Source organism: Rattus norvegicus, chromosome 3, assembly GCF_036323735.1.
Source record: "Rattus norvegicus strain BN/NHsdMcwi chromosome 3, GRCr8, whole genome shotgun sequence".
Classification (NCBI taxonomy): domain Eukaryota; kingdom Metazoa; phylum Chordata; class Mammalia; order Rodentia; family Muridae; genus Rattus; species Rattus norvegicus.
Window position 1 is genome coordinate 166841476 of NC_086021.1, and position 16694 is coordinate 166858169.

General features: G+C 47.0%; 1 protein-coding gene across 1 annotated transcript in view; it reads left to right on the plus strand.

The window, feature by feature from the left end:
• The window catches only part of Ctnnbl1 (catenin, beta like 1), a 161034-nt gene that overhangs the window by 33577 nt on the left and 110763 nt on the right, over positions 1-16694 (plus strand). Inside the window, exons 2-3 of the mRNA NM_001024870.1 lie at positions 4097-4285; positions 9641-9747. Of these exons, the coding sequence (NP_001020041.1) occupies positions 4097-4285; positions 9641-9747 (296 nt within the window). The remainder of the gene's footprint in view (positions 1-4096; positions 4286-9640; positions 9748-16694) is intronic.

The following is a 16694-nucleotide window of genomic DNA, read 5'->3' on the forward strand; positions in this document are numbered from 1 at the left end:
GCTGGTCTGTGTTGGCTGGTCTGCATTGTGCTGAATGTGAGTGTAAATGGGAACTATATGGCGAGAGCTTAGGATTGATTAGAAGGAAAAGTAAGCTAGCATTTAAAAATATTGACTACATATTAAATTGCTATTTTAGCTTTGTTGTACTAAATAAAATATCTACTAAAGTCGTTTACCTATTTCCTGTTACTTTAAAAAGTGTGGCTGTTAATAACACATATGCCAGTGGCTTACACTGTATTTGATTGTCCACCATCCTGGACTGAAATGATAGCAAGGCAGTGTCTTTAGTGCACTCATCTCCCTGTCCCAGCACAGTGCCTCAGACACAGTTGGCACTTAGTGCTTGGAAAGAGCCAGCCTAGCTCATAACTCAGAGCACCAGAGGCTCAGGACTGAGTGTATGTAACCTCTAGTAAGAGTGTTGGCTCTTGAAAAGAGACAATTGAAGGCCTAGAGAAGAGTGAAGAGCAAAATTCTTGCTTTGAGTAAAAATGCTGTTAAAAAAAAAAAAATCTCAGGGCCTCCATTGCCCAGCTCCCCCACCCACATGAGAGAGAGGTGCCATGGCTGTCCTGGTAAAGGACTCTTCTGGCGCCATGCCAATCCCAAGAGGAGCCGATGCTGTGTGTGTGATGTTGAAATAGACCAGTCAGAAAATTTCTAGAAGCTGATTCACACTTGGCCCTACCTCTCCCCATGACCCAGTTTAGGCAGCCCCCAACTGGAAACCTGGGACGGCTACTGGGCCACCTGATTACAGGGTTTCAGGCCTTAGAAGTCTCTTACCAAGTTTATTGTCGTCTTTGCTGTTAATGACTTAACAAATACCACTTTAATTTAACCAAGATCTTACGTGGCTTATGTCTGTGGGTACATTTAAGTCCCTCAGAGCTGTGTCACCAAGAGTTGCGTAATCACGGTGGATAGGCACAGTCCCCAGTGTGCCACTTCAGGAGGGATCAGCTTGTCTCTGCAAGTGTTTATTGAGAGATCGCTGGCACCCCAGGCATCCTGCTCCCTGCTTATACAATGGAACTCTTAACTGCTTCTGGTCCCCAGGGATGTGGTGGATTAAAGTCTTGCCCAAGGAAAGAGCCATTTCAGTGGGCTGTTAGAGGGGAGGACGGAGCTCCTCCTCCGTGACCTTTAAAGAAGTGGGCTCCGAGGGAGGGGCAAGACCACCGCTGTTTCTAGTCTGCCCTTGATGGTGGCAGCACTTAGCTTCCTCCTATTAACTGTGGCCCTGCCACCTTTTCTCTCCCCCCTGCAGCCTCCTTTGTGTGGAGGGCTCTGGAGCTCTGCTCCGACTTGGCTGCTGCAGCTGGCACTCAGCAGTTACCATGCAGCATGGCTTGTTTCAGGACGTTCCTTACCTGCTGGGGAGCCACAGAGTTCTGTCTGAAGCCTAGCTCCTCAAGGATGAAGCTATCTCCCTTTCCCTTCCCACATGAGAAGAACATCCTCCTCCTCTTTTTCTTGAGTTCTCTAGCTACTGGCCTGCGCTCCCACAACCTGCCGCCTTCCCGCCCCATACCTTTAAGGGCGGAACAGTAATGATACTAGGTTTTTATTCTTAAGGAAATTGGGTGTGTCCTAGAGAGACTCAGAAGAGAGTGAAAAATAGCAGGTGGTACCCTACAACGGAATTGTCTAATTGGACTTTTCTAAGCACCATCATCTCAGCCTCACTGAAGCACCTGGTGTGTAGGCCCATCAGGAGTCACGTGGACAGAGAATGATTTTGCACCCCTGGCGTGGTGCAATTCCATAGCAGTCACAAGGCAAGATGTGTGATGTGCATGACGGGAGTTTGTCTGTTATTACCAGACACCTTAGCAGGGTGTCTGAGCTCGGCATTTTCTTCTGTTTGGTAGTCACAGCCCTCATTGTACTATCACAGTAGCAGTGTGTGCACTTGTCATCAGAGAAGGAAAAGTTCAAGGAGGAGCTCCGCTCAAGGGCTGGGGAAGACAGAATCATGGGGATTGCCCCAGAGTGTGGTAATTTTCTTTGTTTGGTACTATTGTATGTAGTTTAGAGTGCTTTCCCTTTAAAAGCAGCTTTTTAAAGTTCTCAGGGAAAAGGGTTGTAATCCTTGTTTTTCGGTTAGGAAGCCAAGGCTTATGGAGGCAGACCATCTGCCCAAAGTTGTTCCAGTGGCAGGCTGAGCTGAGAGGTGAGATAGGGCCATGTGGTGTTCACCATGCTGCCTCTCCTCAGCTTTGAAGCCCATTTCTCCGGTGCCGGCTATATTCTCGTTTTGTAGAAAACAGCAGTAAGACGACTTCTTTCTGGGCCTTGTGTAGGCAAAGGAACAGTGAGGCCCCAGGGGTCCCCTAGGAACCCGGAAGTAGCAGTTCCAAGAGGCTGAAGTCTTGCCACCTTCCTTTCATAGTACTTCTGGAAAACTTTTATATTTAAAAGTGTTTGGGGGCTGGAGAGGAAGGAGGCTTAGCAGTTATGAGCATGTACTGCTTGCTAAGTCCCCAGTGCATCAGGTACCTCACAACCGCCTTCAGTTCCAGTCTCAACGACTCAGACTGTTTTCCAACTCAGTGGGCACTTGCACTTGTGTGCACAAACATACGTTCAAACACATAATTAAAAACCAATGACACATCGGGTATACTCGTGTGTGTGTTGTATTCAGGGGTGTGTGTGTGTGCACACAGGGCAGGGGAGGGCTCTGTTCTGCCACTCTTCTTAGTTCCAAGTCAGAGTCTCTTACTGGACCTGGCATGTGGCTTGCAGGCAGGCAGGCAGGCAGGCGTCACAGCGAGCCCTGTCTCTGCTGGGGTTACAGGTGCTTGTGCAGCGATGCCCAGCCGTTGTTGTCTGTGTGCTGCAACATGAACCCAGAGCTTCAGCACCGAGCTGTGTCTGCAGCAGGGTTTTGTTTAAACTGACAACTCTGTGTTTATAGGGCACAATGTTTATGACATGTATTTACAATATAGAATGATTAAACCTGGAAAATTAACAGATCCATCACTGAGTACTTCTTGTATAAAAAATTTTAAATGTTTCCCAATTTAGAAGGATATGGGGCGTTGGTATACATTGTATGCATCATTCTGCACACCAGACTGAAGTTAGTTCTTCCAGCCGTTCCTAACTACCCTTCTAGTCCTACTGTTGAGCTCTTTTCTAGAAGTGAGGTCATGTGGCCTCTGACTCAGCATAAATATCTTCTGGCATGACCAGTTGTGGTATGTGCACACAGAGTCATATTGCTAGTGGCAGCCTTTCTTCTCCTGGCGAGCCTCTCTTTCATCTACTGATGGGCACCTTGCTTCTGCCTCATAGCTCTTGTGAACAGTACCACACTGGGTGTGGCAGTGCAGGGACCTCTCTGGCACACTGGCCTCACTTCCTCTGGAGACTGCTGGGGCATGAGGCGGTCATTCTGTTTTCTGAGGAGCCTCCACACTGTCTTCCATACTGGCCGTGTGAACTCACATGTCTGCCATCAGCCCACTCACTGGCTTTCCTCTTCTTCACATCCCCTTAGCTGTCCTAACAGATGATAGCCCATGGTTTCATTCCTGTTTCCTGATTAATAACACAGAGACTTTCTCCCTCTCCTTTCTCTCTTAGCCATTACTGTATGTTCTCTTGAGGAGTGGCCAACTTTGCCTGGCCTCTGGCCATCTGTTCTCCTGTGTAGTAGAACCTGAGGTTCAGTAGACTTGGAAGATGTCTATGTACCATTCTCTACGTGAACTGAGGGACTGCGAAAAAGACATGGATCTAAGATTTGTGCTGAGGATTGGAGGTTGGGGATTGTATCTCAAAAGGAAAATGCATGTAACTCCACATCCCCATGTCAAGGTGGCTTTCCCCCTGTATTCATTAGGAATCTTGTGAAGTGGTACAGCCTCATTTTTTAAAAAAGGCCATTGGTTCTGGTGTATTTGCAAAAAGCATTAAGGGTCCGAAAGTCATAGAGCTAGCCCCATGGCTGTGTGGGGAAGATGGTAAGCCCAACCACTTTGCTATCAGGGGACCCTTGGATGCTTATAGAATGCTTGATGTCTATGCCTGTCTCTTGCCAGCTTTAACATCTTGCATTTCTTTCCTTTTTTCTCAGCCCAACAGGGGCACAAAACGACCCCGGGATGATGAGGAAGAAGAACTGAAGACTCGTCGAAAACAAACTGGTCCTCGAGAACGAGGTCGCTATCGTGAAGACGAGGCCACAGCAGCTGAAGACGCAGATGATGACAAGAAAAGGCTGCTGCAGATTATTGACAGGGACGGCGAGGAAGAGGAGGAGGAGGTAGTGAGCCAGAGCTGGGCAGGAGCCCACAGAGTAGCCCTGAGGCACTCTGAGGACAGAGTGCTACCCGAGTCTCCCAGTCTCCTCTGTAAAATGGGGCTAAGAAATCCTGCCTCAGAGCTTTGAGGCAAAGGTTCAGTGGGATAGTTGAATCTGGAAAAAGATTTGCATAGATAAGGAACATCACAGCAGCACAGATGGCACAGGAGGGTTGGCTGATGTTGACAGGAGAAAGGTAGAGAGCTTTCTGACCAGACATTCTGAGGATTGTAAAAGACCCATCTTCCTTCCTTCTCCCCCTCCCTTCCCCTCCTCCTCCTCCCCTCCTCCCCTCCCCTCCCCTCCCCTCCCTTCCCCTCCCCTCCCCTCTCCCCTTCCCCTCTCTTATCTGTCTTTGAGGAGAGGGATGTTTGAAGCAGTTTCTCCATGTAGCCTTGTCTCTGTCCTGGAACTTGTTCTAGAACAAGCTGGCCTCTAACTCAGATCTGCCTGCCTCTGCCTCCAGAGTGCTAGGATTAAAGGCATGTACCACCACCACCCAGTAACCATCATTTTTTAAAATATAGTCTCTAGTCCAAAAAAATTTGTCAAATCCTGTCAATCACACATTGTTGTAGAAAATTTTAATCCCAACGTAGGGTTTCTACCCCACCTTTGATCATTCAGTTCCTGGATAAAAGATAAAAACAATTTTATTATTTACAGTACACCTTAAATAGCTCAAGAACTGGGCAGATATCTACCCTCTATGCTCTTAGAATCTACTTTCCTATTGATAACCCCAAGTTATTACTTATTATGTTTATCTGGGCTGCTCTTAACTCCAGTTGGCCAGCCCTCAGGTCAGTCTTTCTCCTCTCTTTGCGTTCTTCTCTCTCCCTCGAAGTTTTCTCTGGCCCTTGGCTGAGAATACCAAGCACCGTCTATCTCCATTTTGCCCAGCTATGGGCTGTAGGCATCTTTATTTACCAACCTGAAATAATTTGGGGGCAAGGACACATAGTCACCTGGGTCTACATTTGTTCAGAGTCTTTAGTCTCCAATGCAACCAGGTCTCAGGTCCTGTACTTAGCATTGCAGACCAAACCTCAATAAAATAAGGCTTCTAAGAAAGAAGTGCAGAGTCCTGCTAGATTAGGTATTGGGTCTTGCCGAAGCATGGCAGCTTATGCCTGTGGTCTTAGCCTGCAGAAGCTGAGGTCAGCCCAAGAGTTCAAAACCAGCCCCAGCAATATAGCAAGACCTTTCTCAGAAAAACAAAACCAACAGTCAAGCTCATACCGGTTGAAGGAAGACAGTGCCTTTGTGCTGTTGTCCTCAGTCTTGCCCTGTGCCTGCACTTGGGGCCCTTGCACAACAGTGCATCTTTCTGAATAATTTCCCTTTCTGCCTCTTACCTCAGTTCTTCCCATTCAGGTTTCATCCAGGTGTTTTCTTCTCCAAGATGTCTGTCCCATCTCTGAGGTGTCCCTGAGGCCATTTTCAACTTCTCACTTGATTCAGTATATTGTCTTCACAGTATGAATCAAAGTAGAAACGTATTTATCTTCCATTTGCTTTTCTCCCCTCAGCCTCCCATGAATGCGGTCTGGCTCTGTTTTGTTCACAGCTATGTTTCTGGCCTGTGGATCAACACCTAGCTCTTCGTAGGTCCTGATAAATATTTATTGAGTGAGTAAATGAATGGAGCAGAGAGGCACAGAGGCAAAATATCAGTGATTAAAACAAAATGACCTTACCTGTGTCTTTTTAAATCCTTAAGTGTTAACTTATATGCTGTCTCACTCTGGCATTTTGTTCAATATGAATTATGGAAATGGATTCTTACGAGCCAGCTCTTTTCCAGTTCCCTCAAAGACATGATGCTAAGTTCGGCTTTTAAAAATGAGGCAGGAGCATGAATCCGAGAAGAAGAAACAACTTGGTTCGTATTCTAAACAGGTCTTTCCATGTTCCAACACTAGCCCCTCTTGCCTGGGGTCTGGACCAGTGCCATCTGTCCCTAAAACATAGTGACGTTTTGGGGGAGTCAGTGGAGAGAGCCAGGAGTTCTGAATTGTCTGTCGGGGCAGCAGGCCCACAGGGCTTACACTGTGTATAGCTGATACTCCCTCCCCTCCCTCTGGCTTCTACTCCGTCTGTTCACCCTGTAGCAGCAGTTAATGGGAAGGCAGAACTCTCGTGTGGATGATTTTGGGGGACTAGGAAGGTGGCTGTCATGGGTAAGTAGTTTCTAGCCCCAGGAGACAGAAATGTAATGGGAGAAAGGCCTTTCTGTTAAGGGGCAGGGACAAAGAGATCATTTTGTAAAAATGACACACAGAAGGCCACAAGTCCAGGACTTATTTTCTCCCTGGTACCAAAGTCCCACTTGATGGAAAACAAGTGGTGCTCGCCCCTGTGGTCACGTGGGCTTGTGAAATATTACTGTCCTTTTTGTGCTACATCACGGGCATCCATCTTTCCAAAATCTCCCGCTGCTTTCCGACGTTGAGCTATTGGAGATACTGCTGAGGCCGATGACTAAGACTGATAACTCGGTTCCCTGGTGTTGCAGGAACTAGGAGGGAAGACCAAACCCCGGAGAGGCGGAGACGCTAGAAATTCTACTAGAACTGCACTCACATGAACATAGCTCCCCCAAAGTGGTCAAGGATGTTAGGGAAGGAAAAGTAGTGGCTGTGAGGGAGGCTGGAAAGCGAGGAACCCTCTTGGTATGCTGGGTGCGCTGTGTCTCCTGCTATTAAGAACAGCAGTGTTATTCATTACTGGGGTTCACCAAACTACCTCATGGACATACACAGTTTGTTCAGGTCATCTGTGTGACCTTGAAAGATCCAGCCAACATTTTCTTTCCCCTCCCTCCCTCCCTCCCTCCCTGTGAGGCAGGTTCTAAAGAATCAGTAGTGACTGAGGATGTGTGGGTCTCTGCAGTGGGTCCTGTCAGCCCTAAGGTTTTTTTTTCCCCAGTTATAAACTTTTTATTATTTTATTTGTGCAGTTGTTTTGCCCACAGTACAAGTACATGTGTGGTGCTCCCAGAGATCAGAAAAGGGCATTGGGTCCCGGAACTAGAGTTGCAGACAGTTGTGAGCTGTCCTGTGGAAGCTGGGACTCAAACGTGGCTCCTCTGGAATAGGAGCCAGTGAGCGTTCAGTGCAGAGCCATCGCTCCAGCCAGTGTCTGCCCTGACTTGAAGTTGCAGCAGTTGGTGGGGGCTGGGTCCTTCCAGACTTTGCTTTTGCAGGCCAGGTGAAGGATTTGGGAGGCCAAGTTTAATGAGGAGGCTTGAGCTAGACTTGCTAAGGCTTTAAGGAATTTTTTTTTTTTTTGGGTTCTTTTTTTTTTTTTTCCGGAGCTGGGGACCGAACCCAGGGCCTTGCGCTTCCTAGGCAAGCGCTCTGCCACTGAGCCAAATCCCCAGCCCGCTTTAAGGAATTTATTAAGTTTTGTTGCTCTGTGGTGAGTACGGTGGGAATCTAAGCTCCGAGTTCCAACCAAGGCAGACATTGATTCTGGTTTTCACCGTCTTGGGGAAAGCCCTGTTGACCTGTAGAATTAGGGAGGAGTGAGAGCCCAGCAGAGTGCCTCCAGATCCTGGAGTCGCTAGAATGTAAGAAATGCATCATGTTCAAAATGAATGTATAGGCTTCTCCCACTTAAAACCCAATATAGGAAGAACATTGAGATTTCGTAATAAAATACTAGCTAGCATTTCTGAGTCCTTACAGAATTATAGGATGATTCAGTGCTTTTCAAAAGGATCTATTTCAAGTTCTCCTAAAAGCAGTTTCTTTATTGCTTTTAGGTGTAAGTTATGGCCATTACTTCACGGCGGAGGAGCAGGGAGGTGGGAAAGCGTTAGAGGCAGGGTGCATAGCTGTGCATGACTGTAAAGTGGCAAGGGAGCGGAAGATACAGCATTCTGAAGCCTCTACGTAGGTTATTCCAAAGTTAAAAAGATTGATTTGTGTGTGTGTGTGTGTGTGTGTGTGTGGTGTGTGTGTGTGTGTGTGTGTGTGTGTGTGTGTTGTGCAGATGTTGCTGGAGGCCAGTAGAGGGTATCAGATCCCCTGAAGCTAAAATTACAGGTAGTTGTGAGCCACGGGTGTGGGTGCTGGGAATGAACTCAGGATGTCTGATGAACAGGAACTCTTAACCCCTGAGCCCTTTTTCTTCAGCCTCTCAATGTATAATATTCAGTTCAATTACTTTTCTAGGTATCTCTGAAGTGTGTGAAGTAAGACAACTCCATTTTGTAGTGTTAGTTTTCTGATGCTTCCCCTGAACAGGGTTACCAAAAATGCCTGCTCTCCCCATCCCAGGGCAGGGTTCCTCCATACGGACCAGGCTGGCCATGAACTTACAGAAATCTACCTGCTTCTGCCTCCAGAGTGGTAGAATTAAAAGTATGCACCACCACCACCAGACAATGCTTTAGTTTATTTATACTTAATATTTACTCATTTTTTTGAGATAAGGTCTCCCTGGGTAGCTATGGCTGACTTAGAATTTACTGTGTAGAGCAGACTGGCCTCAGACTTGTGGCAATACCTCGAGATTATAGGATGTGATATCATCTCCAACTGTCAACCAGCCTGTCTACCTTCCTTTCCCTCCCTCCCTTCCTCCCTCCCTCCCTTCATGTCTTCCTCCCTCCCACCCTTCCTCGTCATACCCTGTCCATGTGGCCAAGCTACCTTCAAACCCATGATCTTCTTGCCTTAACACCACATCTGGTTCAAGATGAACTAATCCTTGATGCTACACTAGCATTTCAAAGTACTTGTCTCACTTCTCTCCCAGTAGTTCATGAGAACCAGACATAGAACTGTGTGAGAATGTGACACAGTGTGTGTATCTCCCCAACTGCCATTTGTCACTTCTGGGCTGTGTAGAGACAGATGGTAGAGCAGCTTCAGCCTGCACACTGGCTTGTGACCTCTGCTGTGAGGAAGAGACTAGGGACCCTGGCACTGACTTGGGTTTGATCTTAAGCAAATTCTTCCTGGTTTCTGACCCTTTCTTACCTCCACATCAACGGAGAAGGAAGAGAGAAAAGCATTGCCTAAGAGTGTACAGCATCCTTGCTTACTCTGTACCCACAGAGTGCCTGAGAAACCTTTGCCAGCTGAGTCTCTACTGCCTGAGGCAGAGCTCGCTGGGCAGAGGCAGGGCATTAGACGTGACACCCAGGATGATGCTCCTCACTGTCATTCTAGTTGGGGAGGAAAAGTGTGTGCTGTGTGTCACGAACCCACGGAGGTCTGCGGCAGAGCGGGTGGTCGAAAGAGCCATGGTGAGAGTGACCGTGAATGTGAGCTCAGCCCGATGAAACTGTTAACCTTGTTGCAGGAGGAACCGCTGGATGAAAGCTCAGTGAAGAAGATGATCCTCACATTCGAAAAGCGATCGTACAAAAACCAGGAGCTGCGGATCAAGTTTCCAGACAATCCAGAGAAGTAAGGAGCCTCTTTGCTGGCCCCTCTCCTCCATGGCAGCCTGTGTTCTAATCGTTGGATTTGTTATTTCATTTGTTGGCTTTCTGTGCCTTGGTCAGGAATTCCAGTGTTGCCCACATGTTTGGGATGTCACTGGAAGGACACACAAGACCCAGGGCCTTGTGCTTGCTAGGCAATTGCTCTACCACTGAGCTAAATCCCCAACCCAGGGCTATGCTTTCTATGGTAGGAGTCCACAAAGATACGTGTTGGCCAGGAGAAATGCATGTCCAGAGTCTGTTGATTGGAGTCTGTGTCCAGGCTTCCTGCTTCCCTCCACTGGGAGAGAGCAGATAGCACTGGTCTCCCAGCAGTAGGCTGCACCAGTATGTTTGAGTCCTGTGAGGCTGGTTTGAGAAGGACAGGTCAGGTCTGCATTCCCTGACAGCTGCATTTCCAGACTTCCAGGAAACCAGCGGCAGTTGGGTGCTGTTGGCTGGCCGAGCACACTTCGTACTCAGGGGTCGGCTCAGAAGCCAGCTCTGACTACCAGCCCTGGGCCGGCCAGCCTTGTGAGCAGGCCCTACTTGAACACTTCCTACCTTGTTCTTTCAGTGCTCCTGCTACCACCGTGGCTGCCAGGTAGAAGCTTTATTGCAGAGAAAATGTCCCAGATTTAGGGGTCAGACAGATTTGTGTGGGACCACTGCGTGACCTTAAGTGATCACATCTCTCCCAGCCTTGAGTGTCTCTTCTGTGTAAGGCTACAGGGTTGTTGGGGAATTAAGTGAGAACAATAGATTGCGTCTCTGCACCTGCACCCAGCAGAAGATGCTCCTGATAGCGTGTTTTACTGTGAGACGCCATGGTGTGGGATATGGGATCTTTCAATCTTGAATCCCAATTAAAAAGGATTAAAGATTTGTATAGATTTTAGAGTTCTAAATCTATGTTTTCTTCCCTGCCTGTCTCCCTTCCCAGATAAATGGTTTAATGAATTTTAATAGGCCCAAAGCCCTGAGGCAATTAAGAGTTGGATGGTTGGATCTTTGTACTCAAGTTTGTAGGTTACTAGGGAGACTGACTATTAATGTGAGGTAGAAGGAAGTACACAGATAGAGACATAAGTAGAATGCTGTGGGAGTACAGGGGAAGACGGGGCAAATGCTTTGTTTTGTTGAGGACCTTACAAGAGCGGTAGTGTTTGGGCTGGTGCTCATGGTAGGCGTGCAGTTAGCCCACAGTGAAAAGCTGGGCTGATGAGATGGCTCAGAGGCTGAAGTGTGGACACTTTCGGGAACTCCCAAACCTTTGGGAGGCAGAAACAGGAGAATCCCTTGAAGTTCCTGGGCCAGGTATCCTGATGTGCACAGCAGAGATTAGACCACAAGGTGGAGGGTGAAGATAGCACTTGAGGTTGTGTTTTGATCTCTGCACGTGCACCTTGGCATGTGTGCCTGCACACAGACACACTTAGACACACCCACTCATGCACATGCTCCCACACAGGAGATGAGAATGGGGGATGTAGAGAGAAAACACGAAATCCAGGGTGCTGGAGGGCAGAGTGATCACAACAGGCCTGGGAGGCAGTGTGACTCAGTTCTCCGTTTCTGTGGATGGAGAGTGTCAGGGAACACCCAGCCCTGTGTGCCCAGCCCTTGTGACAGCAGCTGGAGCACAGCCCAGCTTCCTAGTACCTGCATTGTCTCTGCCTTGTGCTGACCTCTACCATACAGAAGTTCATACTGTGTGTTTTCGTGTACGTATTTAGTTGCATAAGTACCACACCGGCTGATGCTATCATAGAATGTAATTTCAGTAAGTAGAGTATGAATGGAAGTTTCTTCATTGCCTTGATCCGACTACAACCCCAGGACCTACAACTGACCTTGTAACCATTTCTGTGACGATCCCTTTAGCCTGTTTTCTATACCCTGTTTTATTCTATACAAAGATTTAGCCCACACCAATTTGGGTTTACAAAACAGAAAATGTTTTCCTGTTAGTGCCTGTCTCTCTTGTTTTTGGCTGGTGCATAGTATTTCATGGTTAAGAAATTCCATAATGTATTTAGTTACTTTTGTATTGGTGGACTTTAGAATATTTTACAGTTTTTTAAATTTTACTTTAGGTTTATGAGTGTTTTGCCTTGATGTATATCTGTGTACCACATATGTGCCTGGTACCCATGCAGGTCAGAAGAGGGTGTTGGATCCCCTGGAACTAGTATTACAGTTGTTTGTGAACCACTGTGTGGTGCTGGGAATTGAACCTTGGTCATCTAGAAGCGCAGACAGTGTTCTTACCTGCTGAGTCATCTCTAAGAGTTTAGATGAATTTAAACGTTGGTTTTTATAAGCAGTGCTGGGTAGATCTCCTTGTGTAATATGCCTTTGTGTGTGCATATTCTTGTAGGATAGATACCTAAACACTGACTGTGCAGACTGTGCAGATACATGCGGGTGTAATCTTTGAAAGCTGCACTAGGCTCTCTGCTCTGCCGTTCACCCCCACAGCCGCGTGTATCCCCGTGTTCTCACTAGATATGGCCCATGCTTTAGCACCCTCGCTGTGTGTCTTGTCTCTCTATGTTGAGCTCTTCCTATTTGGGTTAGATGCTGCCATGGTTGATCCCGTGGCATGGGTGTGGTGCCCATCGGACTGCAAATACTCAGCAAACTCAAGAGCCATGTAATCTCTGCCATCTTTACTATATCCCCCTGGCATGGAAGCCAGGGACCCCCAGGAGGAAACCATGCTGTAGGTTGATAACACTGAGAATGTGAGCTCCGAATCCTGCCTGGAAGCCAGCATCACCCCGTGCACTTGGCATCCATCGCCAAGTATTGAGAGTGGTGAAGTCGTGGCTGCTGAGGCCGCCGTCCTCTCCTTAGGTACCGCTGGTCTCTGGATGATAAGCTGCTTTTCAGAAAGAGGCTTATGTTCTTTAAACGGTGTTTTCTGTTGAGAAAAAAGTTTCTGTGCTATTTTAGTTTAAAATTCCAACATATAAAAATTGAAATTACACATAAAGAACTTTTTTTGTTGTGTCAAAAAGCAGTTAGGAAACTGTTTTGTGCTTTTAACCTTGAGTTCTGCTGGCACAACGTCTTCAGTAATTCTCTAGATCAGCAAGGGGCAATTAAGACGAAAATTGCTCCCGCATATTTGAATGGGGCTTTGCAGTTGAGATCAGAGACGTTCAGATTTATTTTCCTGCATGTGAGTGCCATTTCGATCGCATCCTCCCAAATGCTGTTCTTCGTCTGGCTGCCATTTAGATTTAGCCGGCAGCCCTCCACCCAAAGCCTGCACTTGGCGCTGTGGTCCTTCTCCCAAACCCCACACTGAGCCCACTGCCTCTGTATTAAGTCCTCAGCTCTTCTCTTCGTTTTCACAGGGACGCAATCATTTAGTGTAGTGATCCACAACCATTTTTGGGCTGGCTTGTGGCCCCTTTGCACCAGAAAACTGTAGCAAACACAGAACGTGTAAGCACGTATTCTATTGGCCATCAGGGTCTAGAGTTGGGGAGATTGATTGCTGGGTAGGAGTACTTGCTGAACAAGCACGAAGCCCTGAGTTCAGATTCTAGCATCCCTGTGAAAGGCCTGCACATGTGTCTATCGCACCAGCACTTTGGGAGGTGGATACAGGAGGGTCACTGGGGGTTGAGGCCACCAGCCTAGCTTTGCATTTTGTGAGTTCATCCGGGAAGCTACCTGGAGAGCGACATATCAGAACACCTGAGATCTTCCTCTGGCCTCTGTGTATGCACACAGGTGCGCATGGTAGTGTACACACTTGCAAATGCCATAGACATCACACACACTCAACAGACTCACGAGCAATACACACACACCTGTGAATTGTTTCCACACTTCATGGTGCGTACGCTGGTGAAAGTGGCATAAAAAGAACTAATAGTACCTAGAATTGTGAAGTCTTTCATCTCTCAGTTTCCTCCTGCTGCCTCGGACACATCAGGGGACCACACCTTGAGAACAGGCAGAAGTATTGTCCCTGTGCAGCCATGACTGCTAGTGTGACCACATCTCAGACTTGTCATGTTTCGCATTCCTGTGCTTTTGAACACAGGTCATTTGTTAATATCCACTCTCAGCATTGAGGGAGAATATCCTGCTTGTCTGAAGCAACTGAGCATGGGCAGACAAGGAGAACATTTTCTGTCCTGTCAGATGGAGTCCGTGACCCCATCTCTGCCTGGTTACTGTTTTAATATGTTGCTCTATTGCTTTCCCATCGCCTCTCACCTGACCTTTGCCCTGGCTGTGAGTCATGTGTTACTGAAGCTGTGCTGACTCCCTGAAGACAGCCTTCTGCAAATAGCAGTGTGTGCTTTAAGCGAGTGGGCTGTACATGGTCAGCAGGAACAGAATAGAATTGTCTTTTTGAGGACATAACAGACTCGAGGCAGCTGCTGTGGGCCAACACTGTGATTAGGGACTTTATATGTATTCTTTCTTTAAATCCTCACTATCCTTTAACCAGGAAGATAAGGAAATCAAGATTCAGAGATAAGAAGTTAATGGTCTGTCTTGGACCATGCTGCTTTGGGCAGCACGGGGCATCCTTACACTTACTAGTGTGTAATGGATGGCTTTGCATTCATGGTAGGCTGGGAGCTCTGAGACCCTGGGCTGATCTTTTTGTCTGTTACATTCTCTGTACCTAGGCCATTGGCTGGTGCCTGGCTTGGTGAATGCTTGTTGAAACACTGCTCATCGCCACACCAGGCCAGGGTCTCCTGAGTCCAAGCACTTCTCACTGTGTCTCATTACCCATGTAGCACCTCGGCTAGTAGGACTTTTGTGGTATGCTTACAGTTTACTTCTCTGCTGGTTTTGTTTGAATAATGCTCTGACTTTCTAAAACTTAAAGTCTAGGGCTAATGTCATATTTCAAAGGATTACAAAGTTGGACTGAGAGGAACAGTATGCTGCTGCTGCTGTCTAAGCCGTGGCATCTCTTCTGTTTACTTGTTTGTTTATATATTTAGTGGGAGTAAGGATGGGAGCTAGGATGCTGCGCCTAGGAGGCCTGTTGGTCATGCTGGCTTCTGCCCCAGCTTTTGGTTTTTTCAGACAAGGCCTCGAGGAGTGACTTAAGGCCACTCGAACTCACTATGTAGCCAAAGTGGTCTTGAAATTGTGATCTCCTTGGTGCTGGGATTACAGGCATGTACCAGCATACATAGTAGGATATTTTGTTTTATTTTATTTTTGAGTCAGTTTTAACTACACAGCCCTCGTTGGCCTGGAACTCACCATATAGACCAAACTGGTCTTGAACTCACCAAGATCCATCTGCCTCAATTTCTGCCTCCCAAGTGCTGAAATAAAAGGCTTGTGTCACCATCATCCTGGGCTGGCGTTTTAGTTTTTATATCATTCCCAGTGACAAAGATCTAACTATGCACAAAAACCAGCCAACCAAGCAAACACCCCACCAAACCTACTCCATCTTCTGGCGATTCTTATTAAGATTCCTAAGACTGAAAAAGGATTTCATTCTATTCTCTCCTTGAGGTCTTGGTTATTTCCCAGAATCAGGTTCTCTGTCCCTGAAGTACAGCTCTGCAACACGTGTCACAAAGCTTCTCAGTCATCTAGTCACTGTGAGCACTCTATCCCATCTCCTGAGCATGCTCAAGTCACAGGAACGTTTGTGGTAGCACTTGCCTTTGTTCTTCCCTCTGATGGGCACCGGTGAGTGCTGAAGGCCAGCCCTGAGTATGAAGTAGTGTGCCCTGCAGGGGCCTTCTCTTGGTTTGCATTGCTTTTTATCCAGTCCCCTGGGCGCTTATGCTCTTTTGACACTCCCTGCCCCACCCGACCCCACACATTGATTCTTGACATCAGTGTGATTGTCTATTACTTTTGTGGTGCTGGCTATCGAATCTAGGGCCTCCTATGTGTCAGGAGTGCTCTGCCACTGGATTTACACTTGCAGCCCTGCACAAGCCCTCCAGATTCATAACTCTGAATGGGATCATACTTCAGAGGTCAAAAAAACATAATCTATGTGCAAGCATAGAAGAAGGTTCTTTTAAAAAGTGATATTGGGAATTCTTGATAAAGTAATTAGAGAACTTACTTTGAATTATAAGCAGGTGAGAGTAGGCAGGGAAGCATAAGTGAAAAGAACAACATGGGTGTGTTTCACAACAGAAGAAGGAAGCGGACAGTGTGGGAATGTGACGACTGCAGAGTTTGTAACCGATCAGAGAGGTAGAGTGGAAAGCCTGGAACCGGCAAGTACGCATCATGGTTTCGTGTGTGGTAGATGACGTTCCTTCAGATGTGAGGGAAAGAGAAGAGCATGGAGTCAAGAGCAAAGAGTCATAGGATGTAAAGTTGGCATAAAACACATGATCTTGGGGGCTGGAGAGATGGCTCAGTGGTTAAGAGCACTGACTGCTCTTCCAGAGGTCCTGAGTTCAATTCCCAGCAACCACATGGTGGCTCACAACCATCTGTAATGAGATCTGATACCCTCTTCTGGTGTGTCTGAAGACAGCTTCAGAGTGTGTGTGTGTGTGTGTGTGTGTGTGTGTGTGTGTGTGTGTGTGTGTGTCTGCGTCTGTGTCTGTGTATAATAAATCTCGAGAAAACCAAAAACCATCCGATCTTCACGTAGAAAACCTTCACTCATGTAAATATGAGAGTTGCTAAAGGCAAAGGTGTGACTGCCTGGGTCTGTGAAAGCTTTTATGTCAACAATAGATAAATAAATACAGATATGTCCAAAAAAGCAGAGCATATAAATTAAAAGACAATTTCCCCCTCATCCTTTTCCTTCCTTTCTTTTTTTCTTTTTGCAGCATAACAGATTAATTTCCTTAGTAAGGAAAGTGCTTTATAAATCAGGAAATAAGGCAAAACCCCAGTTGTAAAATGGTTAAAGGATAACTGGGATTAGTCAACGGAAAAATGTTAGCCCCC